At 42.4% G+C, this 25878-nt stretch overlaps 1 protein-coding gene across 13 annotated transcripts in view; it reads right to left on the minus strand.

The window, feature by feature from the left end:
- The window catches only part of AGAP1 (ArfGAP with GTPase domain, ankyrin repeat and PH domain 1), a 684170-nt gene that overhangs the window by 533219 nt on the left and 125073 nt on the right, over positions 1-25878 (minus strand). For 2 of the 13 annotated variants that reach the window (XM_043525615.1, XM_043525614.1), the window contains exons 1-2: positions 584-2993; positions 164-538 (exon numbers count right to left, since the gene is read on the minus strand). The exons of 6 other annotated variants lie outside the window; for them this stretch is intronic. In XM_043525615.1, the coding sequence (XP_043381550.1) occupies positions 164-538; positions 584-1277 (1069 nt within the window). In that variant the 5' untranslated portion in view covers positions 1278-2993. Of the gene's footprint in view, positions 1-163; positions 539-583; positions 3013-25878 lie in introns of those variants that run through there. 5 more of the 13 variants (XM_043525616.1, XM_043525619.1, XM_043525617.1 and 2 more) reach the window with 5 other exon arrangements.

Genomic DNA, 25878 nt, shown 5'->3' on the forward strand with positions numbered 1-25878 from the left:
AGACACTGGAGCAAAGGAATGAGTGCAACTGGCGATAAGGTTAAGAGGAGCAGCAGGAGACCCAGTGCACATCTCCTCCTCAGAGGGGTGCTATTATTCACCCTGCGAGTCTCATCCCCAAACATCCCCCGCCCGAAGCTCCCCGACAGACAAGAAAGGGCACCTTTGTGGGGCGAGCCGTTGATGCTCTCGCTGCTGGACTGCACATCCGCGGTGGCTCTCCTGAGGCTGCTGAAGTAGCCCCTGGGCCTGGAGAAGCTGCTCCTGGGTGATCGGCCGCCGGGACTGCCGAAGGGGGTGGAGGTGCCGCCCCTGCGGGTGAAGATGCCGCTGAAGAAGCGCAGCAGCCTGTGCTCGTGGGAGGCGGCGCTGCTCGGGGGGCTGCCCCGGCCCAGGTGCTCGGAGAGCCGCTGCAGATCGCTGTTATCCAGGGTCCGGTTCTTGCCTTTGCCGCGCTCCCAGCGCTCCAGCTCCGAGAGCGGCTCCGCCTTGCTCAGCACCTCGCCGACGTCCAGCGTGTTGCGCTTCTCGGCACCGGGCGCGGGCGGCTCTGCACAGGCGGCCGGCGAGGCGGCCGCGGGCCCGGGCGGCGGGGCCAGACAGCCCGAACTGCTGTGGCGCTTGTCCCGGCAGAGAGCCCGCGCCAGATCCCCGCCGTTCCAGTGCCGGAAGCTGAAGCTCCGCCGCAGCCGGCCCGGCTCCCCCAGCCCCTGTTCAGCCTCCGCCGGGCGGCCCGCGGGCTCGCCGCGCGCTGCGAGCCCGTGCTCCGGGGGCGCCCCGGGGCCCTGGCCGCCGGGCCCGGGGACCGCTCCCAGGGCACACGGGCTCCCCAGCGAGCCCGGCCCCGCGACAGCGCCCCCCGGGGGAGGGCTGCTCCCGCTCCCCGCCGGCCCCGGCCACCTGCGGGGCAGCTCGGGAGGGGAGCGGCGCCCCGCGCGCCTGGCCACCTGCAGCCGGCCCAGCTCCAGCTGCCCGGTGCTCAGGGTCCGGAAGGTGCGGAAGCCGCAGGGACTGGGCGGCAGCTCCTCGGCCTCCTCCTCGGCCTCCTCCAGCAACAGCCCGGCCCGGGGCAGGCTGGCGGAGCCCGGCGGCTGGCCTCCCGCCCGCCGCCGGGGTCGAGACGGCTCCAGGCCGGGGCCGCTGCCCTCGGCTGTCAGCAGCTCCTTCTTCACCATGGTCACCGAGATGCGGTAGACGGTTTTCCGCTGGGGGGTTCCCCGCTGCATCCTCTCGGGGGAGGCGGCGGAGCGCGGCTCGCTGCTGTCCAAGAGGTACATGGCTCCCGCCCCGCTCCTCCCGTCAGGCAGCCGCCGCCAGCCGAGCCATGCCGGGGCCGCCCCGACGAGCGCTCCCTTCGCGGCACAGCCACAGAAACCGCGGCGACGCCAACCAATCCCGCCCCAGCCGAGCTCGGGCGGCCCCAAAGCGAAGTCACTTGGCTGCGCGCAGGGGCTTGCAGGCAGGGGATTCACATCACCACCCCTACCCGCCGACCCTCCGCCTCAGGAGGGAGCTGCTCCACGCCGGTTCTCGGCACCGCTAGACTGGTCTCTCCATGACGTCCATCTATGCAATAACCAGCTCTCTCAGCCGCCCCTAAAATAACTCGCACCACCGCTTAAAATCCATGTAGTAACTGCCTGCATCCTCCTGCAGATCCCGAAATGCATCGCTCAGGAGAAGCAGGGTCTGGTATTCCTAGGGTTGGAGCCGAAGCAGCCTGCAAATTTCATTGTTTACAGTGGATTGCACGTTGACATATTGTGTCCTTTTTGCTGAATAAATCTGCTTATCTTCCCTCTCCTCCGCGCTCCGAACGGAAAATTGCGCAGAATTATCCCTACAATCAACTGCCCCGAATTGAGGCGAGGGAGATGTTTAAAATGAAAACGCCCGCCGCCGCCAATTGCAGGAGGGCCAGAGTAACCCGACCCCCACACAAACATCCCCTCCAACCGCAGTCAGCGCACCGCCGCGTCCCCCAGCATCAGGAAACAGCAGATAGTCCGCACAGTGTTCGGAGAGAGCTCAGCCTCAAGCAGTAGCGGCAGGATTGAAATGCTGGAGTGGATTACTGCTCTTCTGGGGAATGATTAGGCTCGACCCAAACACGCCCATTGCACAGCAGCAAGGGCTTCTTTTTTAAAAGTGGAAAGGAGAACAAAACAAGAGATAGAGAAAACATTTGAGGGGTAGCCGTGCTAGTCTGGATCTGTAAAAGCAGCAAAGAGTCCTGTGGCACCTTATAGACTAACAGATGTATTGGAGCATAAGCTTTTGTGGGTGAATATCCACTTCATTGGACCTCTTGCCCCAGCCAGATCACTGCTTCCAAAGTGAAGTCACTCATCTAATGGCCCTACAAAATCTCAGACCACCTCCAGTCATTCCTCCTCCACTTGTTGATATCAATATGTTCAGGGATTTAAAAAAAAAAAAAAAAAAACCTGGAACCTACCCTGGCATATGCAGCTTTTCACCTGTTGGTCTCCATTTCTAAACCAGTCCTTGTCAGTGGGTAATGACTGTGTATTACCAAAGACAGCTGATTGGTGGGTAAAACAAGTTGAGTTTGTCACATACTCTCAGTCAACTACCAAGGGCACTAATTGGCATTGAGGATAGTCTCTAAGAAGCCAAAAATGGAAAGGATATCCAGAATGAGCTATATTCTCATCCCTGTAGATGCCACCTGGTCAGGGCTGAAACTCATTGGCAGGTCAAAAACTGTGGGAGAGCTTCCAGTGGTTCTACTCATGGCCTATCTGGTGCATAGAGAGTGAATTCATTTTCTAATGCTCTTAAATCTGGCACCCTTCACAAGCAACACACATCTGGGGAAAAAACGGCATAAACTAGAGAAGCTAAGAAAATTTTATTAACACCAAGAAAGCAAACCAAAGTTTTGCAGATGATAGCCCCTATTGTGCCTTCTTCAAAACTAAATCAAAACAGAAACTGGATGCATCTATTTCAGTGCTACAATAACCTTAGTATTGGGCAAACCACCTCACCTACATGCAAAAAATTACTGCAACTTCAAACAAGGGGATTCTGTATTACAGCCATGACTTGTGTTGTTAATGTCCCCATGCACTGTAACACATCTAACAGATCATTCACTAGTTGGAACTAGGGTGACCAGATAGCAAGTGTGAAAAATCAGGACAGTAGGTAATAGGCACCTATGTAAGAAAAAGCCCCAAATATCTGGACTGTCCCTATAAAATCGGGACATCTGGTCATCCTAGTTGGAACCCTCTAAAATAACTTCATATGATAGGCTGAATTAAGGTCTGTCATCCTTGCCTTTCGATTGAACCTTTCTTTTTGTAACATTATGATTCACTGTATTTTACAACTCATTTTGCTGCCAGGATAGAGTTTGCACACTTCAGTCACACCAATGCACTCGGATTAAAAAAAACAAATATTCACAATTTCTACAATCTTTTCTGGGTGGATGTTTGCATCTCTACTCCCATAGCAAGATAAAGTTTTGAAATCTATATGAAGCTTTTCAGAATATTAAAAATGCCACTTCCTCCCCTTACTATAAGTGCAAGTTACAGCACATTTAATCATTTCACTCCACTATACTGCAAGCCATTATAAATTTAACATTTCCAGACTAATATTTCTAGCTTTTCAGAGCTAAAGTAGTCCTGAATCATACAGTATTTGTGAAAGCACACACAATACCCTCACTAGGTAATATAGTGTCACAAAATATTAACATAACTCTAAGAGACAAAGTGAGTAAGGCAATATCTTTTATTGAACCAACTTCTGTTGGTGAGAGAAGCTTTAAAGATTACACAGCTTAAAATTACCTCACCCATCTTGCCTCTCTAATATCTTGGGAGAGACCAACACAACTACAACACAACTTCACACAACCTAACAGACATTTTAGTGTTCAGCATCATTGGCTATTGCAAATTCTTCCAAAAAATAATCCATGCCACAATTTCCACTGTGCTGAACAATGCAAGTAGGTTTCTTACTACAGAGTGGAAGAATCCATTTTTGTCTGTCTTAGATGACTGAATCTTCAGTGGAACTACTTTCAAGCACAAATGAATAGCCTACAAGTGTTCTTTCAACCTCTCTTTAAACACACTATTCTTTTCAACTAAAACACAGTAGTTACATCCCTTGTTGACTGTATATTCCAGCATCTATTCACAAGTCCCACTCCTTCTCCCCACCAGAAAAAAATAGTAGGTCCCAATGGAAAGGATGGCACATGTGAAAAGCTCCTCAGCATAAACATTTAATTACACTTGGAAAGCTGCAGCCAGGTTTTGGATTTTGTTACAATAGAATTTATCTTATTTCAGTCAAATAAATGTTATTCTTGTGGGTTTGTTACAATCTACATCACTTATGAGAGTACATATATTAAAGAGTAGTTCAGATACCATTCTGCAAAGAACAAACACAATCCCTTTCAAAGAGACCACCAGTGGTGGATGGACTCATCTGCTGTTCAAACTGACTAGTCATGCATTTTTTACCATCCTTTAACTGAAATAAGACTTCTTTTAATGCAGCCAAGTTTGCTGGCATTCAAATGTGCATCATCTGAATGTGCAGTCATTGCTCCCCTCCATAATTGACAAAGGATTTACCCCATGTCATTACCAACTTCCCTGAAGCATTCTTGAATATATAGGTATTTCACCCTAACAAAGTACTGTAAGATTACCATAGCAGGAATACAACTTTGTAAACTTTACATTTAGTTTTACAATACATACATACAATTATAAAAAAAATTGCTGCATACCACACAGTGAAGTCTAAATAAATGTCACTGAACCAAAAAGTATGATGTCAAAGGCCCTGTACATACTAAAAGCAAGAAACAGGAAAATACCGTTTGCTAAAGGAGTCATTTTCCCTCCAGGGAATTCCTTCAAATGAAGTAATGCTATAAAACAAGTTAAATATGTCAAATATGTATATCTAATAAATAAAAACATCACTTCTTGTGGCCTACTGGCCAAGTTCAAGGGCAGTCCATCAAGGTACTTCTACAACCTTCATCAATTTAGTATCAGAGCACAACAGAAATACTTAAATATCTATCTCCCTATGGGGCAGGAAAACGTATCCTTATTTCACAGGTGGGGAACTGTGGCAGAGACTGTGGTGTCTGAAGTCACACAGGAAATCTGTGGCTAATCCAAGAATTGAACTAAACTATCCAAATCCAAGTCTGCTGGCTTCCTCACAGATCTCCCTCTCCTCTACCAAAAATCACAGTGGTTACATGTTCTAACAAAGATAGCCTGCTTAATCTTATACTTGAAGATGTGCAGACTCAGTGATCCAACAGGTCTCCTTTAGCTTCTCTTCAAGGACAAACAGCTACTGTACTAACATTTACTGCAAAATGACACCTTAAAATGTTAACGCACACAATTAGTCATGATACAAACAATTTTGCTAGCTATATTATAGACGGATATTAATTGGCTTTTAGTATATATTAATTTATGAAACATTCCTTATATGCTACTTGTCAATTACTCCAATATTGCATGTGTTTAAACAACTATTTTTTGAAGAGGCTTTAACTGCAAAGTATTTTGGCGGGTCTTTTGCCTTACACAAACCAAGATACTTTACCATAAGATTAGACTAAGGTAACAACTCATTACACTTGCCTGAATTCTAACTTCACACTCAAACCATGCTGTACAGGAGAGGCTTAGAACTAGAACACAGCAGGTCAGCCTCAGGTGCATCAGCATAACCATATGAAGGTTTGCTGTGCACCTCTCCGAAATGTGCTTTGCTTCTAGCCAGTGTCGTCAGTCTCCCACTTCCAGGCACACAACTGAGTTTAGTTTTAAATCACTTCTGAATATAAGCCTCTAGCACACTTTACTTTTTGAACATTTAACATTAATAGCAACATGATCAAAACACGAAGTACCGGCCATTGTTAGCGGCCCCTGCTACAGATACAAACTGCTTCTAGAACTATTTTTAACTTCCTCAGCATCCCGGGTTATCAGAGATTCATATTTTAAAATTATTTTTAACTTGGCCTTTACTCTTTTCCATTTGAGCCTCTGGGGAGGACTAAAAATGCTCATAAAATTATCCCTTAATAACAATTAAGACAATTTACTCTTTTAAAGGTTGCCAGAAATCCTATTTTTCCATGTTACAGCTCAGAAAGGATATAGCAAATGTTAATGCATATATTTCCAGTTGGCTGCTGGTTGATTGTAGATCATTTAAGCTTTAATTCTGAAAGGCCACTCTGGGCAGACTCCTACATACACATGAAGCTCCTAGCAGAGAATCTTTCTCTCCACTTGAGTTAAGTCTGTACACCTCTTCCAAAAAACACTCTGGCAGACTGCAATCATTCTGACATTCCCAGTTGTAAGACACAAGCCAGTTATCCAGACTGCTTCTAAAGATTTGTCATTCATTTCTGTAACAATGCAAAAGCCACACCCTTTGTGCAATACAGCATTGTAAAAAACAGGCTTTAAGCTGTTTTCAGATACAAAGGCAAACACATCTCTGTGTCCTGTTAAATCTGCAACTAGAAATGCCCAGCTGATCTAACAAGATGCCCAACAATGTATCAGTTGCATGACCAAACCTCTTAGGGATAAACAGGTGACAGAAGAAAACACAACACACTGAATTTCAAGCCAAATGAAAAATCACAAGGAAAAAAGGCAGTTGTACTTTAGTAGCAGTTAATTTCCATACTGGCATGCATTCATAGACTCAGACACTTTAAGGTCAGAAGAGACCATCATGATCATCTCATCTGACCTCCTGCACATTGCAGGCCTCAGAACCTCCCCCAACCCAACTCCTGTAAGAGACTCTCAACCCCTGCGGAGTTACTGAAGTCCTCAAATCATGATTTAAAGACTTCAAGTTACAGAGAATCCACCATTTACACTAGTTTAAACCTGCAATTGACCTGTGTCTCATGCTGCAGAGTAAGGTGAAAAACTCCCAGGGTCTTTGCCAATCTGACACACGGAAAAATTACTTCCCGACCTCAAATATGGCAATCAGTTAGACCCCGAGCACGTGGGCAAGACCTACCAGCCAGACACCTGGGAAAGAATTCTCTGCAGTAAGTCAGAGCCCTCCCCATCTAGTATCCCATCACCTGCCATTTTGAGATATTTGCTGCTGGCAGTTGCAGATTGGCTACAAGCCATTGTAGGCAGTCTTATCCCATCTCCTCCATAAACTTAACAAACTCAGTCTTGAAGGCAGTTAGGGTTTTTTTTGCCCCCACTGCTCCTCTTGGAAGACTGTTCCAGACCTTCACTCCTCTGATGGTTAACTTCAAGTTTAAACTTGTTGATGTCCAGTTTATATCCATTTGTTCTTGTGTCCACATTGGAGCTTAACTTAAATAACTCCTCTCCCTTCTTGGCATTTATCCCTCTGATGTATTTGTAGAGAGCAATCATATCTCCTCTCCACCATCCTTTTGTAATCTAAACAAGCCAAACTCTTTGAGTCTCCTCTGATAAAGTAGGTTTTCCATTCCTCAGATCATCCTAGTAGTCCTTCTCTGCCCCGTTCCCATTCAAATTAATCTTTCTTAAAGATGGGAGACCATAATTGCACACAGTATTCCAGATGAGGTCTCACCAGGGCCTTGTATAATGGTACTAACACTTCCCTCTCTCTACTGGAAATACCTCCCCTGATGTACCATAGAACTACATTACCTTTTTTCCACGGCCACATCATATTGGTGGCTCATGGTCATCCTCTGATCAACCAAAACACACAGGTCTTCCATTTCCTCTGTCACTTCCAACTGATAAGTCCCCATCTTATAGCAAAAATTCTTGTTAGTCCCTAAATGCATGACCTTGAACTCTGCACTATTAAATTTCATCCCCTTGCTTTTATTTCAGTTTACAAGGTCATCCAGATCTTCTTGTACGATATTCCAGCCCTCCTCCGTATTTACAATACCTCCCAACTTTGGGTCATCCACAAATTTTATTAGCAAACTCCCACTTTTTGAGCCAATGTCAGTAATGAAAATGTTAAATAAGATTGGTCCCAAGACCAATCCATGAGGAACTCCACTAGTATCTTCCCTCCAGCCTGACAGTTCACCTTTCAGTATGACCCATTGTAGTCCTCCCTTCAACCAGTTCTTTATCCACCTTTCAATTCTCATATTAAATTCCCATCTTCTCCAATTTAACTAAAAATTTCCCCTGTGGAACTGTATCACATGACTTACTGAAATCCAGGTAGATTACATCTACTGCATTTCCTTTGTCTAAAAAAATCTGTTATCTTCTCAGAGAAGATCAGATTGGTCGGGCATAATCTTTCACAAAACGATATTGTGTTTTATCCCAGTGACTGTAAACGTCTATGTCCTTAAGTAATTTCTCTTTCAAAATTTATTCCAAGACCTTGCATACAATTCAGGTCAAACTAATACGCCTGTAGTATCCCAGATTAGGTTTTCTTAAAAACAGGTACTATATTAGCAATTCTCCAGACATAGGATACGATCCCAGAGTCTACAGAATTATTAAAAATCCTTGCTATTGGGTTTACAATTTTATGTGCCAATTCCTTTAATATTTTCAATGAAGTCACACAAATGAGGGTCATTCTTGTCAGTTGCCAGCTTGTGCAGATCAAGGAGTGACTGGTTCACATTCTTTTCCAGGTGCAAGGCACACACTGGAGATTATCCAGGCCCCCCGATTTAGTCCCATTAAACGGTTTGAATTTGACTTCCACCTCTAACATGGTAATTTCTACCTCCATATCCTCGTTTCCATTAGCCACACTGCCAATATCCTTAAGCTCTTCATAACCTTATTAAAAGCTGAAGCAAAGTATTTGTTTAGGTGTTAGGCCATGCACAGATTATCTTTAATCTCCACCCCATCCTCAGCGTTTAGCAGTCCCAATTCTTTCCTTGTTTCTTTTTACTTTATATAGCTATAGAACATTTTAGTATTGGTTTTAATTCCTTTTGCAAGGTCCAACTCCTCTTGGCTTTGGGTAGGTCTCACTTTATCTCTACACTTTCTGACCTCCAAGAGGTAGCTTTCCTTGATGATCCAACTCACTTTCCATTCCTTGTAGGTTTTCTGCTTTCTCTTAATCACCTGTTTGAGATGGTTATTCATCCAGCTTGGTCTGCACCCTTCCCTACAAATTTTCTCCCACTCCCCAGGATGCAGGCTTCAAATAGCTTCCACAACTTTGACAAAATTCCACGCCTCCTCCACATTCAGATTTTTGAGTTCTTCAGTCCAGTCCACTTCCCTAATTCCCTTATTTTTTTAAAAAGTTAGCTCTTTTGAAATAAAAAACCGGAGTTGCAGATCTATTTTTATTTATCTTTCCACTTAGTTTAAACTGAATTAGCTCTTGATTACTCAAACCAAGGTTGTCCTCTACAACCAGTTCTATGAGGTCCTCCCTACTCATGAATACCAAATCTAAAATGCCATCACCTCTTGTTGGTTCAGCAACTATATGGTGAAGGGCAACTGCATATCTATTATTCAATAGAAATCTTTCTTCTAATTCTTTTCTGAAAGCTATCAGCACTGAAACTGAACCAGACAAATGCATAGGAGGGCAACTGTCAAAGACAAGTATATTTTATGACATGATGGTCATTCATGACATTCCTTTTGATGATCTTTTAAATACCCACAATTATGGCTAACGAGTAACTAAAAGTTGACAGAGCCAGAAGGGTACCCAGAAGTCACCTACTACAGGACAGGCCCAACAAAAAGTAACAGAACGCCACTAGTCGTCACCTATAGCCCCCAACTAAAACTTTTCCAGCACATCAAGGATCTACAACCTATCCTGAAGGACGATCCCTCACTCTCACAGACCTTGGGAGACAGGCCAGCTCTCATTCAGACAGTCCCCCAACCTGAAGCAAATACTCACCAGCAACTACACACCACACAACAAAAACACTAAACCATGGACCAATCCCTGCAACAAAGCCCGTTGCCAACTCTGTCCGCACATCTATTCAAGGGACATCATCATAGGTCCTAACCACATCAGCCACACCATCGGGGCTCGTTCACCTGCACATCTATCAATGTAATATATAGCATCATGTGCCAGTAATGCCCCTCTGCCATAAACATTGGCCAAACCGGACAGTCTCTACGCAAAAGAATAAATGGACACAATTCAGACAAAGAATTGTAACATTCAAAAACCATTAGAACACTTCAATCTCCCTGGACACTCAATAACAGACTTAAAAGTGGCCATTCTTCAACAAAAAAGTTTCAGAAACAGACTCCAACAAGAAACTGCAGAACTGAAATTAATTTGCGAACTGGACACCATCAAATTAGGCCTAAATAAAGACTGGGAGTGGATGGGTCACTACAAAAAGTAATTTTCCCTCTGCTGATACTCACACCTTCTTGTCAACTGTTGGAAATGGGCGACATCCACCTTGATTGCATTGGCCTTGTTAGTACGACAAAAGTAATTTTCCCTCCCTTGGTATTCACCCCTTCTTGTCAACTGTTGAAAACAGGCCACTTCCACCTTAACTGAATTGGCTCATTAGCCCTGACTCCCCCTCCCCTCCCTTGGTAAAGCAACTCATCTTTTCACATGCTATAATATATATTCTGTATTTTTCACTCCATGCATCTAATGAAGTGTGTTTTAGCCCACAAAAGCTTATGTCCAAATACATTTGTTAGTCTCAAAGGTGCCACAAGGACTCCTCATTGTTTTTGCTGATACAGACTAACATGGCTACCATTCTAAAAGTTAAATATATCAAGTAATATTTCTAATGCTCATCTTTAATGAAGTTATATCGAGATGAAACTCCCTTCTTAAGCAAACACACAGTATAATATAGCACTTCGGATATAGCTTTTTGTCATGATTATGGGTTTTTTAAACTATTTTAAAAATTCAATACTCTTATAATGTTAATCATTGTAGAAACTGCTTATCACTACTCCCCATTATATACATGTTGAAAGCCATGGGATGTTCCATTCTTCCCTTCTTGGCATTTGAAAAGTTACAAAAACTATACATCATTTAGCTTATCCTACATAATTATGGTTCTGTTGCGTTGTAATGAGTCCTCATTTTAGATGGATACAGTTTTTTAGGCAGTGAGTTGAACTCTTTGAGTGTAACTTTCTTTACATGCCTCCGTTTCGCTTTAGTGCCAGAAGATATCCAACCATTTTAAGGCTCCACAATGAAATTCCTTGATTTTGTTAGCACATGTCACAGCCTTAATGTTGTGTATAATGGGGTACAGTTAATATCCTTGTAGGTTAAACTCTAGAGGCAAGGTGGCAAAGTATCACTCCAGGTAGTTGCCTCTTGGAGCAAACTTCCTTTGTGGAATAAAGGGAAATTAGGTCACCAGAACAGTTCAGTTCAATAAAATGAGATATTTCACTCTTTTCTTATCTAGAGATAAAGACAGACTGCTTTCCGTCCACTGTTTGTCACTACAAATCAATGTGCAATGAAGGCATAAGAGAAGGCATCTGGATAAGAATAATATTGTGCTGGAGGTTAACAGCAATCCAGAATCTAAACCCAAGCTCTGCCTCAGGCCACAGGGTTTTACATTAAGTTACTGGTCTGAGCTCTTGTACAACTATGCAATCGTCCACTAAGTAAGGCCTCAATTCACCGTAGGCAATTCTTTTATCTGCAAGAGATTAAATTAAGTAACCCCAAACAAATTCAAGGTATATAGTATAGTGGATACCAATGAAAAACCAACATTTGCCAAGTCACCTCACCAGTTATTTCCTATTTTCTGTATTAAAAAGTTCAATTCTCCCCATCCTCACTCTCCTTAAATGCTTGGGAAAACAAAATGGCCTTTGCCGCATACATCAACCAATTTGGGCTTTTCATATCAAGGGAGGAATGAATGCAGAAGTTAAGGTCCCTTATGCAAAATGGCCTGTCAGCAAACCACCTCTTCTGTCTAAATGAGGAGGCTATAGTGAACATGCTTCTACTGATTACATAGGCAGAGGCAATGTCTCAGGTAGGAAGGTCCTAGGCCATCACATTTACATTTAGAAAATTAACTACGTTAGTCCCTTTATAAACCTAAAACCAGGAAGAGAAAAAATGCCTGATGAAAATAAGAACTGATAAATATGCTAACTCCATTACAATTTCATTTATGAAAGATAAAAAGATCTTAGCAAGGCATCCTAAACCTTTATTTTTATCCAAAGCTCTTAGCTGAGACGGCATCATTTAATGTAATACAGATCTAAGAAAACAAACAATGCTAATGTTTCCTTTTCAAGATACAAGTGCTTTTGAACGTCAAACAATGGTTGTCCTCTCTAACAGTACAGTATATGTAATTATAATGGCTATTAAACTATACGGTATAGTAAGAGTTTAATTTTTTTCCTTTTAATTTCAAAGTGTGGATTTTTATGCTTTTTTCACTCCCATTTAGGTCATGCTTGTTACCAAGGCTCATTCCCTTAATAAAGCTACTGCTCACATATTCCATTTCCTCTTTTTTCCATTCATTCTCATGTTTAATAGGCCATAACCAGTTATGACAATGGTTATACGGAAACAAACAATTATGGCAGCTTAATACAATGTAGGTGCAAGGTAGGTATTTGACTGCAAGTTCTCTTTAAACAACCTCTACTAAGGGTTCTGAAGAAGTGAGGCTTTTACCCACGAAAGCTTATGCTCAAATAAATCTGTTAGTCTTTAAGGTGCCACCGTACTCCTTGTTGTTTTTGTGGATACAGACTAACACGGCTACCTCCTTATACTCTACTAAGGGGGAGAGTTATGAAGGTGTTTGAAAAGTAATGGACTTATATTGTTACATTTTATATTTTGATGGCTGAGCAAGACATACCATCTAATTTTTTTTTTAATGGAACCAAGAATAGTTTCTTTACAAGGAAAAAGGAGAAAATCTTAAATGTTATTCTGCAGCAACGTCCTTTTGATTTTTGTCCTCAAGCTCCTGCAGCCAGCATGATTAACACATTTTGCCTATTCCTCTTTCTATTCCTCCTCATCAGCCTACAACATCCTGACTGCAATCAGGGCGATACTGAAATAACAAGCTAACCTTAAGGTTGTCTTCTCACTAGACAGTTAATCTTAACCAAAAGGAGGAGCTCTGTGTGAGACTCTTTCAGACTGTGATGAATTTTTTAAAGGAAGCCTATCATCTTTGATGTCAGAAGACTTGTGAAGCAGCATAAAGCATCAGCCTATCAAAGTAAAATAACACACGTAGAATGAATTTTTAAAAAATGCATAAACTTTTATTCAGATTTTTAAACAAAGGTTTTAATCACAAAACGAATTCTATGTATCTAACATAAAAAAGTTCACTGACAGAATAATCCAGTCAACAGTAAGGATGCTGAAAAAGAATTAACACGTGAAACAATAGAGTGTACTGGCTATACGTACTCTTGCGGTGGCCTCAGAATCTTATCCAACCAGCTGGCCGCATAATGCTATTTGGTAGATTTTTCAATAAAAAAGGTGAAATAAATTGAAGTTTATCTGCCACCTAATTAACTCTTACAATGTTTAAATTTACCATACTCCATGTCACCTACATCTTTTGGATACTGAATTTTCAGACACTTTTGAAGTCACTAGAAATTAGTTTTCCCCATTTTGTACATTACTGCTGTTAGTTCAAGTGAGGCAGTCTACACAATGAAGAAAACACGAGATAGTCAGTCTACAAATTAATAGTTGGGAAGGGTTACTCAGACTCAGATTTTAAGGTCAAAAGGAACCATCATGATAATCTAGTCCAACCTCCTGCACACTGCATGCCACAAAACCTTGCCCACCCACTCCCATAAAAGACCCATAACCTCTGGCTGAGTTACTCCATGTTACTTCTCTAGATGTGAGCACAAATGAAAAAACCTTTGACAAAACATACATTTTCAACAAATTTAATATCAAGTAATTCACTTCAGAACTATTAAGTAGAATTATGTTATGCTTTGCAAATATTTGAATTAATATGTTTTATACACACTAATATGCATGCAATGAGAAACAACGAAGAATGTACATGTAAGCTCTTATAGTACTCCTGGGGGAATTCTGCACCAAAAAATTAAAAATTCTGCACACAGTATTTTAAAATTCTGCAAAATTCTACATATATTTTATTTGTCAAAACAACAATATAATCATGCCAGTTTCAATTATTTTGGTAATTTATTTCAAAATACCTGTCAGCAAGTATGTCTGAAACAATATAGACAACAAAAGAGATTCAGGAAATTTTTTTTGACAAATGGATTCCTTACTAGGCATATTAATACAAAACTTTGAGTAATAATTTATCTAAACTACAAAGCAGAACATATTTCCTGCATCCCCCAGAAGCAGTGCAAAGGTTTATGGGAGTCAGGGGTAATAGAGAAGCTGAAGGATAGGGAAGTAATTGCTGGGAAGGAGCCTGGAGGGTTATTGAGAATAGGTGGAAATAGTATAGAATGGGGGGGTGGGGTTGGAGGGGGGAAGGTGCTAGGGAGCCTCTCCCTTGCAGACGCTGGCTGACTCCTAGCCTCGCATATTAAGTCAGGCACTTCTGCCCCTGTCCCCATGTGTCCCTGCACCTCCTCCCCCCACCCCCATGTGGTAGAGATGCTGAATTCTTCTTGCGCCAGTGGGTGCTGGACCCCCGCCAACCCCGGCCCCACCCCGACTCCACCCCTGCCCCGCCCCCTCCTGCCCCATTCCAACCCCTTCCCCAAAGTCCCCACCCCAACTCTGCCCCCTCCCTGCCCCATTCAACTCTTTCCCCAAATCCCAACCCCGGCCCCGCCTCCTCCCTGAGCATGCCTCATTTCTGCTCCTCCCCGCTCCTTCCCAGAGCTTGCTACAGCTGTTTGACAGCAGCAAGCACTGGGGAGGAGGTAGCGGGGAGCGGAGACGCAGTGCGCTCAGGGAGGAAGCAGAGTCGGAGGGGTGGGACAGGGAGCTTGGCTGCCGGTGGGTGCAGAGCACCCACTGATTTTTTCCTGTGGGTGTTCCAGCCCCGATGCCATGTGGCCCTGAACCCCTACTCAGCCACACACACGTTCCTATGTGGTCCTGCACCTCCACTCCCATTCAGCCTCTGGCTCAATGCTGTCACCCAACTAGCTCTTGTGCCCCTGCCACAGTGTGCCCCCAAATAGTCCTTCCGAATCCTAGTCTGAGACCCCTCAGAGGCTCCATGTGTCCTGCTCTTTCCATCCCCCACCCCGTATCCTATGCCTCCTTACCTGGCCCCATGGGCAGAGCACCGTGAAGAACAGAGCCACTGTCCCTCCCTATCTGCAGCTGACTGCTCCAGCTCATGAGCTGGCTGCCCTCTGTTCTGGGGCCTCAGAAGCCCCTGGTGGGCGAAAGGTTTAATTGCAGTGCTTCTCCAACAGAATCTATTTTCTGCAGGGTACATGAACTCTGCACATGCGCAGTAATGGAGAATTCCCCCAGGAGTGTTATAGATAAGTGTGTATAGATTTATACAACAGTAATGTTTACTAATAAACAAAACTCATCCACACTCCCAAACTGAACACTAATCAAGAGAAAAGCTGCTTACAAAACATTTAAGTTAGAATTTTAGAAAGAATTCATCTCTACTTACCAGATAAGGTCCCAGCAATGAATCACATTCCAGCAGAAATAATTTTCTATTATTTTCAAAAATCACATCTGCTGTGCTAAGCCTACTATGACTTTGTACTAAACACACAAAAACATGCCTTTCAATGCATTACAACAGTAGATTCTGATCATGGGCACTGAAGATGGGGGCCAAATAGCCATTGCTCCCATTTTTAAACAGGGGGCCTTGGCCCCCACACTTTCGAGAATCTGAACTCAGCAGTGGTGTAACAAGGGACTGGCCCCTAACTGGGAGCTGGGCAGTATAAAAGCAGAACTCCTTCCTCACTGGTATTAGTCTTTGTCCAGAGGCTATTGCAAACATTCCAAATGTACATTTAAGAACTCAAACTGAAATGGCCCCTTCCTTCCCCTCCAATATGAAATATTCTCCACAAAACTGCATCTGCACAACAATACAGAAGAGTATTCAATGCTGCACCAGTGATAAGTTTCAAGTCTAGTAGCTCATAAACCTACATATCTAGAAATGGAAGCTTTATCTTTAGGAGGGGAAGGCACTCAGGTTCCTGAAATATTGACCTTCTACCCCTGCAAAGTCCTGCACAAATGGTGTGCAGAGAAGTTACTTTCATTTCTCCTTCTTTGTTCTGAGTAGTTGTAATCATGGCAACTGAGTCATCTGGCTTTACAGGTGGGATATAAAAAAATCAGTCCCGATAAGTTCTGGAAAACGAACACTTTGCTAAAATGGACTATGACTTGCGGAGTTTACAGAATAATGTGTAATGGTAAAATTCTACCAGTACTCATTTGGGCTGACCTTCGTAGCTTGGAAGTGGCAGTGATACATAAGTAATTTTCTATCAAGCTCATACCAGTAATACCTCTTACGCCACACCACACCACCATGTACTCAATATGGATATGTAGTTGAGAGAAAGATCTCAACTGTATTTATAATATGCACATTATTTGGATTAGTGTGGCACCTAGGAACCCTAGGCATGGACCAGGTCCTTGTTGTGCTAGGTGTGTACAAACAGAACAAAAAGATGGTCCCTGCCTCCAGGAACAAGTGTAAGAGAAATGGACAGACATGGGAGTACAATAAAACAATGAGCCAATACTGGTTAGTATGATATGTCTCAGCACACAACCAGCAGCCTAACCACTGTCAAGTCATTGTCAATTTTTTGGTAAGCATCCTGGCAAAAGAGAATACTGAGGAGGGATTTGAAGGTGAATAATGAAGTAGCTTTGCAGATACCTCCCAAGTGTATGTAATCAAGTTATCAGGACAACATATGTACCTCTAGTGAGCTAAAGTGCACAAAGGAGAGTATCATGGTTTGGTCTTCAAGAAAGATTATGTCAAGTCAACTTAGGGCAATGTATTTAAACCCTGACTTTGAGGCCAAGCTTTATGAGTGTTCAACCCTTAATTGAGATCAGATTTTCACAACAGGTCAGCTTCCCCTTTTTTTTTTTTTTTTTTTTTAAAAGAGCTGTTGGTTGCCAAACATGTTTGGAAATCTGGCTTTTTAAGTTTTAATAGTTATTAGTCAACCATAGTGATTTCTATACTAAATGAGGTATTTTTATATTTCCAGTTAATATTAGCAAGCAAACAAAGCATTTTAAGCAGTATTTGAAACTTGAAAGTGTTGTAGACCAAACCATTCAGTATCAGTGTAATTCTTCCAATCTAAACTTTGTCCCCCTGTATTGCTTTTATACTATACATATTCATGTAACAGAAACCTGAGTTGTAACAGCTACATCAGTTACAGAGTTTCTAATCTTCATTTACCACATACACAGTCTCACACGTGCAGAAAGAAGATTCCAGCAGGTATTCTTCCCCACTGCTGCCCACCTTTTCTTTGGGCTTAAACAAATAATATGCTGCTGTAAAAAAGCATGTGGGTTATACATCTATACATGTGCACAAACTGTGTAGGCTTAATAGGTGTATATAGTAGGTGACCTTTTTCATACGCTCTGAGCTTTCACTAATTCTACTCTCACTGAAATAAACACGAGTGTTACACTGTTGGAGCAGAATTAGGCCAACACAGGGCTTTTGAAAATTCCCCTCAGGGTGTGATACTCAGTATGTACAGTCTATATATCATGGGTCAGCTAACACATTGAACACAGCCAAGGCAGTACACAGAAGAGCCAGCTGCAACTCCCTCATTCTGACGCTTGGATTTACACTGGCTCTGAAGCATGTTAGCCAGCTATGGCCACCCAGCACCATAATATAGTAGCAATGTGGCCACATCCATCCAGTCCCTTCTGAGCGTATGAGCTCACAAGGAACAGAAGCTGTGTGGGCTACTGTAAGACGGTCAGATATTAGCTGGGGGTTCCCCTGGGTGACACCTGGGGGTTCCCCTGGGTGACAGGAAACTACAATTTTTCAGCCATTTGCTCTCCCTAAAACCAAAACAAACTGACCCCATTACATGTATATATTTTTGTAGCAAATGTTAAAGTCCGTAATCATGTGTATAAAGGTTCTAACCCACATTCACGTTAATCACAAGTTGTGAAGTCACAAACAAGTTATGCCTATCAGCCCATGTGGGCACCATTATGTGCTTTTCTACTACACTATCCATTTTATAAAGATTTTAGTCTTGTAAATTTTTTAAAATGCTATTGGACTATTCATGTACCCCCAACAATTCTATATATAGGCATGTGATGGGATATACTGGGCCCTTTGAGACCCCCTGCTGGAAGCCTTATGGTCCTATCACACCCTACCCACAAAAAGGAGCAGTGAAGGTGGGTCCTCCAGACCTGCCTAGAAAGACCACAGGGAAGCAACCAACCCAGATGCAGCAGGCTCAGTTAAAAGGAACTACTGGGCCTGAGCTGTTCAGTTATTGGCTGGAATCAGAAGAGTGAAGGAGGACTGAAAGGCGGTGGCAACTCCACAGGGAAAAAGACTGAGGAGAAACCCTACTCAAGCAGAGAGAGGGCTAGGATACTCCACCGACACAGAGGCCTAGGAGAAAGAATCCTGGTTAAAAAGGGAGCAGAGACTCTTACAAGCTCTCCAGACAAAGAGAGCTAAGAGAAGATCCTGAGAAGTCAGGGTAGAAACAGAAACTCATCAGGCAAGGAGGCCTGGGAAATATCCTATTCAAACAAGGAACAGAGACTCCAAGAAGGTGATGGGACAGAGGAGGAAGCATCCCAGGAAATGCAGCAGCAATTACAGAAAGCAGCACACGTCTGCTATTTATAGGGTCCCTGGGTTTGTGACCTGGAGTAGTCGGCAGGCAGCCCCCACCCCGCTGGCCACTGGTGAAGTGGCCTAAGCCGCAAGAAGGGGCTAAAAGCATTAAAAAGGCCTGAGAAAGGGCTGGAATTTAAACAGACCCAGAGACAGGGCTGAAGACAATGAAGAGGGTCAACCATTTGTTGGATTTCGTTACCCTGGAAGGTAACAAAAAGAGCAACCGTGGCTTAACAGTGAGAGATAAAAGAAAAACAGTGAGAGATAAAAAGGCATCTTTTAAAAAGTGGAAGTCAAATCCTAGTGAGGTAAATAGAAAGGAGCATAAACACTGCCAAATTCAGTGTAAAAACATAATAAGAAGAGCCAAAAAGGAGTTTGAAGAACAGCTAGCCAAAAACTCAAAAGGTAATAAAATGTTTAAGTACATCAGAAGCAGGAAGCCTGCTAAACAACCAGCGGGGCCCCTGGACGATTGAGATACCGAAGGAGCACTTAAAGACAATAAAGTCATTGCGGAGAAACTAAATGAATTATTTGCTTCAGTCTTCATGGCTGAGGATGTTAGGGAGATTCCCAAACCTGAACTGTCTTTTGTAGGTGACAAATCTGAGGAATTGTCACAGATCGAAGTGTTACTAGAGGTGGTTTTGGAATTAATTGATAAACAGTAACAAGTCACTGGGACCAGATGGCATTCACCCAAAAGTTCTGAAAGAACTCAAATGTGAAATTGCAGAACTATTAACTATGGTTTGTAACCTGTCCTTTAAATCAGCTTTTGTACCCAATGACTGGAAGATAGCTAATGTAACGCCAATATTTAAAAAGGGCTCTAGAGGTGATCCCGGCAATTACAGACCGGTAAGTCTAATGTCAGTACCAGGCAAATTAGTTGAAACAATAATAAAGAATAAAATTGTCAGACACATAGAAGAACATAAATCTTTGGGCAAAAGTCAACATGGTTTCTGCAAACGGAAATCATGTCTTACTAATCTATTACAGTTCTTTGAAGGGGTCAACAAACATGTGGACAAGGGGGATCCAGTGGACATAGTGTACTTAGATCTCCAGAAACCCTCACCAAAGGCTCTTACGTAAATTAAGTTGTCATGGAAGAAGGAAGATACTTTCATAGATGGAGAACTGATAAAAGACAGGCACCAAAGGGTAGGAATAAATGGTAAATTTTCAGAATGGAGAGGGGTAATTAGTGGTGTTCCCCAAGGGTCAGTCCTAGAACCAATCCTACTCAACTTATTCATAAATGATCTGGAGAAAGGAGTAAACAGTGAGGTGGCAAAGTTTGCAGATGATACTAAACAGTTCAGACCAAAGCAGACTGTGAAGAACTTCAAAAAGATCTCACAAAACTAAGTGATTGGGCAACAAAATGGCAAATGAAATTTAATGTGGATAAATGTAAAGTAATGCACACTGGAAAAAATAACCCCAACTATACATACAATATGATGGGGGCTAATTTAGCTACAACTAATCAGGAGAAAGATCTTGGAGTCATTGTGCATAGTTCTCTGAAGATGTCCACGCAGTGTGCAGCAGTAGTAAAAAAAGCAAACAGGATGTTAGGAATCATTAAAAAAGGGATGGAGAATATCTTATTGCCCTTATATAAATCCACAGTACACCCACATCTTGAATACTGTGCACAGATGTGGTCCCCTCAACTCAAAAAAGATATACTGGCATTAAAAAAGGTTCAGAGAAGGGCAACTAAAATGATTAGGGGTTTGGAATGGGTCCCATATGAGGAGAGATTAAAGAGGCTAGGACTTTCCAGCTTCGAAAAGAGGAGACTAAGGGGGGATATGATAGGGGTATATAAAATCATGAGTGGTGTGGAGAAAGTGAATAAGGAAAAGTTATTTACTTGTTCCCATAATATAAGAACCAGGGGCCACCGCATGAAATTAATGGGCAGCAGGTTTAAAACAAATAAAAGGAAGTTTTCTTCACACAGCGCACAGTCAACCTGTGGTACTCCTGGCCTGAGGAGGTTGTGAAGGCTAGGACTATAACAGGGTTTAAAAGAGAACTGGATAAACTCATGGAGGTTAAGTCCATTAATGGCTATTAGCCAGGATGGGTAAGGAATGGTGTCCCTAGCCTCTCTTTGTCAGAGGGTGAAGATGGATGGCAGGAGAGTGATCACTTGATCATTACCTGTTAGGTTCACTCCCTCTGGGGCACCTGGGCTGGATGGATCTTTGGTCTGACCCAGTATGGCCATTCTTACGGTTTGTTTGTCCATTTTAGACTGTGTGACTTAGTTAGAGGGCTGGGCCACGCAAGACCCGCCTGACGAGGCCAACAGCTAACTAGGGCACTGTGAGGAGTGTGCATAGAGGTTCACACCCAACTGGCAGAAGGCGCTCACGGGAGATAAGTGTCCCCCATCACAAGGTAATCACACCATGATGATGGGCACAGTGGCATATCCTGGATATAATGCAGATTGAGCATACCACTTGTCTAGGTACACGGAGGCACCTGGATGATTTGTCTGGGGCTGTCCCAGTAGGGCCAAGACTCACTGTTCCATTTCCCCTGACAGATCTGTAGGGGTATTAGTTGGCTGGAAAGCAGATGCAGCTAACATGCCTGAAAAGGGTAAAGAAAATAGCAGCCACTAAAGTGGGAGAAAGTCTGAACTGTTGGCCTGCTTCTGATGGAAAAGGGCAAGTTTGAGATATTTAACTTGTAAGTTGAAAAGTTTGTTGTAGACCTGTACAAGTATCAGAAAACTTGTTTATTCTATAAACTATTCAACCTACCAGAGAGGAAAAGCCTACCTTTTATATTATACATTATTATGCAGTTTAAGTAAAATCCACTGAGAGCCTATTCGAGTCCTTTTGCTGATCTAAATTCAGCTGAATTATCAGTTATTCTCAATCAACATGCTTCATTTAATTTAAATAAACTTCAAACAAGAAACATGTATGAAAAGCAAGAGAGACTTAAAAAATTAAGTTAGAATAAAAGTGAAAAACACGCTTGCAAGCACTTCTTCCATCCACCTTTTAGATAAAGGTTACAAACCAGTGCACATTTTCTCTTACAAATACACCAGTTTACAGATTGTCAAAATTATGTTATGCATTGGCTTAGTTTTATTTTACTACAGACCACGGCTCAATAGTATTAAAATGTGGATATTTGAACTGCAGAAATTAACATCTCCCATATGGTATCAATATCAAACCAAGTCCTTTTTCTGGCCTAGTCTTGTACCATTTAAAAATCACTGTACTGCCTGGAATGGGAGCACTGACTAATGCTGTAACCACCACACTACTTGAAAACACGTCATTACTGCGATGACTTCAGTTTTCGCTCACCTTGAAGGCCCCAAGGTTATTTCTGAAACTAGGCTTCTAATTTATTTGAGCATAAGCTTTTGTGAGCTACAGCTCACTGCATCGGATGCAATGAAGCTCACGAAAGCTTATGCTCAAATTTGTTAGTCTCTAAGGTACCACAAGTACTCCTTTTCTTTTTGCGAATACAGACTAACATGGCTGCTACTCTGAAACTAGGCTTCTAATGTACACAATGGCATAAAAAGCATAGCATTGATCCACTCTCTCCCCAGTCCCCAAAACATTTCCCGTTTAATTCCATCAATATGGAAAGTGGGATATTTAGCACAAATTTCTTACATTTCAAAAAACTGATTGCAAATTCACTTCCTTGCTTTTGCCATTTTAGTTCTAAAGCTAAGCAATCCCAGCTGTCCAGGAAATACCATTGTAATGAACACATTTAACATGGAAGAATCAATCGAGACTTCTGTCAAAGGTTTCACATACTGTGAACAGGCCAGAAATCAAAACGCTACATTAGAAGAATTTTATGCTTATGAAGTAAAGCCTCTCTCAACCTTCTTTTATGACTTCATCACATTCAAAATTGAAGCACAGAACTATGTATGTAGATAAATATCACATGAATAAGAACAGGAAAGAACTGTCAGAATGAATCAGGCTGACTTCACAACAGTAGACACAGAAGATAAAAAGAAATAACCCTTATCACTGACTGTTTCTACACTGGTTTTGGTTTAGAGCAAGTTAAAATAAATGGTGGTCAGGAAAAACATTTAAAATCAAAGCAAAAGCCATTCTAATCAAAAAATTGTTTTTCCAAATGAAAAACAAAATTACTCATTTTGCTGTGCATTTTATTTTTGGTAATCTTCCTTTGATCTGGGCATCCCACCAAAATATTGTACTTAGCAGGATACTTTACCCTATTTCATCTCAGGTGTCTGGGGGTTGGCTCACCCTCACCTTTTCTGTTTAGCTGACGTTGCTAAATTAACAGAATTCTCAACTGCATAAGAAAATCATGACTATAGCTGCTACATAGTGGATTAAATATGAACACTATGTTCAATAATTTCTTCAAGACTAATATTCTTTACCTAGCATTTTAGTCGTTACAGCAGAGACCGGAGAGAGAAAGCCCAGGAGCTCCAGCAGCATTGCATTCATACATCCTGGCATAACTCAGCTTTCCTACTTGGGCATTAAGAGAATTTTAACTCTGAAGTGCATATCTGTGGACTGCTCTTCCTTGAAAAACCTCAGGATAGATGTTAACTGCATGTTCAGGATTCTCTCCCCCTACCCCCACCACCCATATTTTTCAAGGTATTTAGATGTTGAGCATTGAAAAGCCTAACCAATTTAGGAGCCTAAATCTCATTGTGAACGAGATTTAGGCACTTAGGAGCCTACAAAATTAATGAAAAAGTACTTTGATAAAATTCATGCAAGTCTGCAATTCAAGTATTTAAGTACATACACTTGTAAAATCAATGCAGAAAAGACTGCTTGTATGATCCTACATTTTAGCAGAGCATTAGACTGATGACCCTTGCGCTCCCTTCAAAACCTATGGTTCTACGATGATCCTTCTGTAAAGTTTTCCTTTTTTCAATTGGTTAGAGTACCTTAAAACTCCCTGTTCTATTCTGTGTTTTCCTGTCTTCCACTTTCCTCCCTCTACGTCAAATGCATTGCATTGTAATTCCTTTCAGGCAAGCTAGAATTAGCACACCCTTTCTGATTAACTAGCATTTTCCAGTCTTTGTTCATTGGCAGAATCACTGTCTGGTTGATTACTCCACTACTTTTCAATAAGATTGCCTTACAAGGGTGCTGTTTTGTTTGAAAGCGGTCTTCTATCTCACAGAGGAAGCCAGAACACCAAGATCAGAGGAACTCCTGGCCAAAACACACAGGGATCTACCAGTTCAATCAACATGCTTCAGTTAATCTAATGAATGAGGTATGGTAGATAACACAGTTTCACAATCAAGTATTTGCAAAGTAGGAAAAAGCAATATTCAGTAGAAAGTAGTATTCCATGGTTCTATGTCTGTTCTCCCAACAACTGAATGTCCTTGGTCAAATAAGTTAACTGTTGTACACTTTGCCTTCTGCAAAATAGGTGTAATACTTCCTATGTAACAGGAGCATTGAGAAGCTTAGTGTATGTGAAGCAGTAAGATCATTAGGTGACACATACAATACAGAAAAGCGAAGTGGCTATAACTGTACTTATTGTTTTTTACTTACTAAACAAGGCCAGCCAGGGTGTGTAAAAGGAGGAGTTTGCCCTAGGCCCACATTTGAGAGGGCTCATAAACCAAGTGGTGATGTGACAGGGCATGCAGGGTCTCACTGCCTCTCAGGTTTGGCTCAGTGGCCCCTCCGTCATGATGGAGGCAGGTGGGCCAAACCTAAGAGGCACTGCAATCCCTCAACGTCACTCACTGAAATTTGGCCTGGCAGCCCCTCCATCACAGTGAAGCAGCAGCCAGGCCAAACCTGAGTGGTGTCGCAACGCCCGAAGAAGGGGAGCCAGGCCAAGCCCTGCAAGACAGGAGCCAAGACTCTGCTGCGGGATGAGTGTGGTGCAAGCTCACCCTCTAGTCCATCTTCCCTCCCCTAAGGCCTACCCTCAGTGGTAATTTTTTTGGAAGGGGTGGGGGCTCAGTTTCAGATTTTGCCCCAGGCCCCTTGAAACCTCTGTGCAACCCTGAGTAAAACAGAAGAGAAACTTAAAATACTCCTAAGTGTGATAGCTTGGAATCAAGGGGCATGTACAGTTGAGCTAACTGAAGCTAAGACTCTGAGTCCAGAAATCCTACCACCAAGACTCACTGTATGACCTTGGGCAACCAATTGAACCTCTGGTGTCTCTCAGTTACTCTATTGGTATAATAGGAGTAATGTCTAACCAGTTTTATGAAGTGTTTAGAAGTCAGAAAATTGAGAAATGCTATTCCTGGGCAACCCTACAATAATTCAGTAACTGAACAACATTTCAGTATGCAGCATCCATGTATGGTGAGTGGGACAGTGGTACAATAATGTTAAATTTCAATTTTTCAATACATTCTGGACCTGGATAAAGAATTAAAATTCTGGTGTTAGTTACCGTGTTTCAAAGACTCAAACCGTGAACTAGTTAAATATCACACACACAACTTTACCGTGAGTTCTCCACTAGTTGCCCTTCATAAATTCATAGTATAAAAGCACAACACTTTATAGATTTGTGCTAGATTTCTTGGAAATTTCCTTCCACCCACAAAATATTACATCATTTAGAGTGTGTAACAGCTATTCCCATACTACATATAAATGCAGGTCAATCCAGAAATGATCACCAGGGATAGGCTGACATTTTCATAAGCGATAAAAAAAATGGCCTCTTTCCAAGTAATTAGCAGTGTACTCTTCATTCCATGCATGCAGCTAGGGGAATGAGGACACATCTCTTAGCTTTTATGCTTTATCTAGCCACATTTTCAATATCTTTAAAGCTGATTCAGGGAAGCTATAAGCTAGTTTGTAAGACGTAATGCAGGATCTTTTAATTCAATGGGCCTGAAGACCAGGCTTAAAAGGGCT

Source organism: Chelonia mydas, chromosome 11, assembly GCF_015237465.2.
Source record: "Chelonia mydas isolate rCheMyd1 chromosome 11, rCheMyd1.pri.v2, whole genome shotgun sequence".
NCBI lineage: Eukaryota > Metazoa > Chordata > Testudines > Cheloniidae > Chelonia > Chelonia mydas.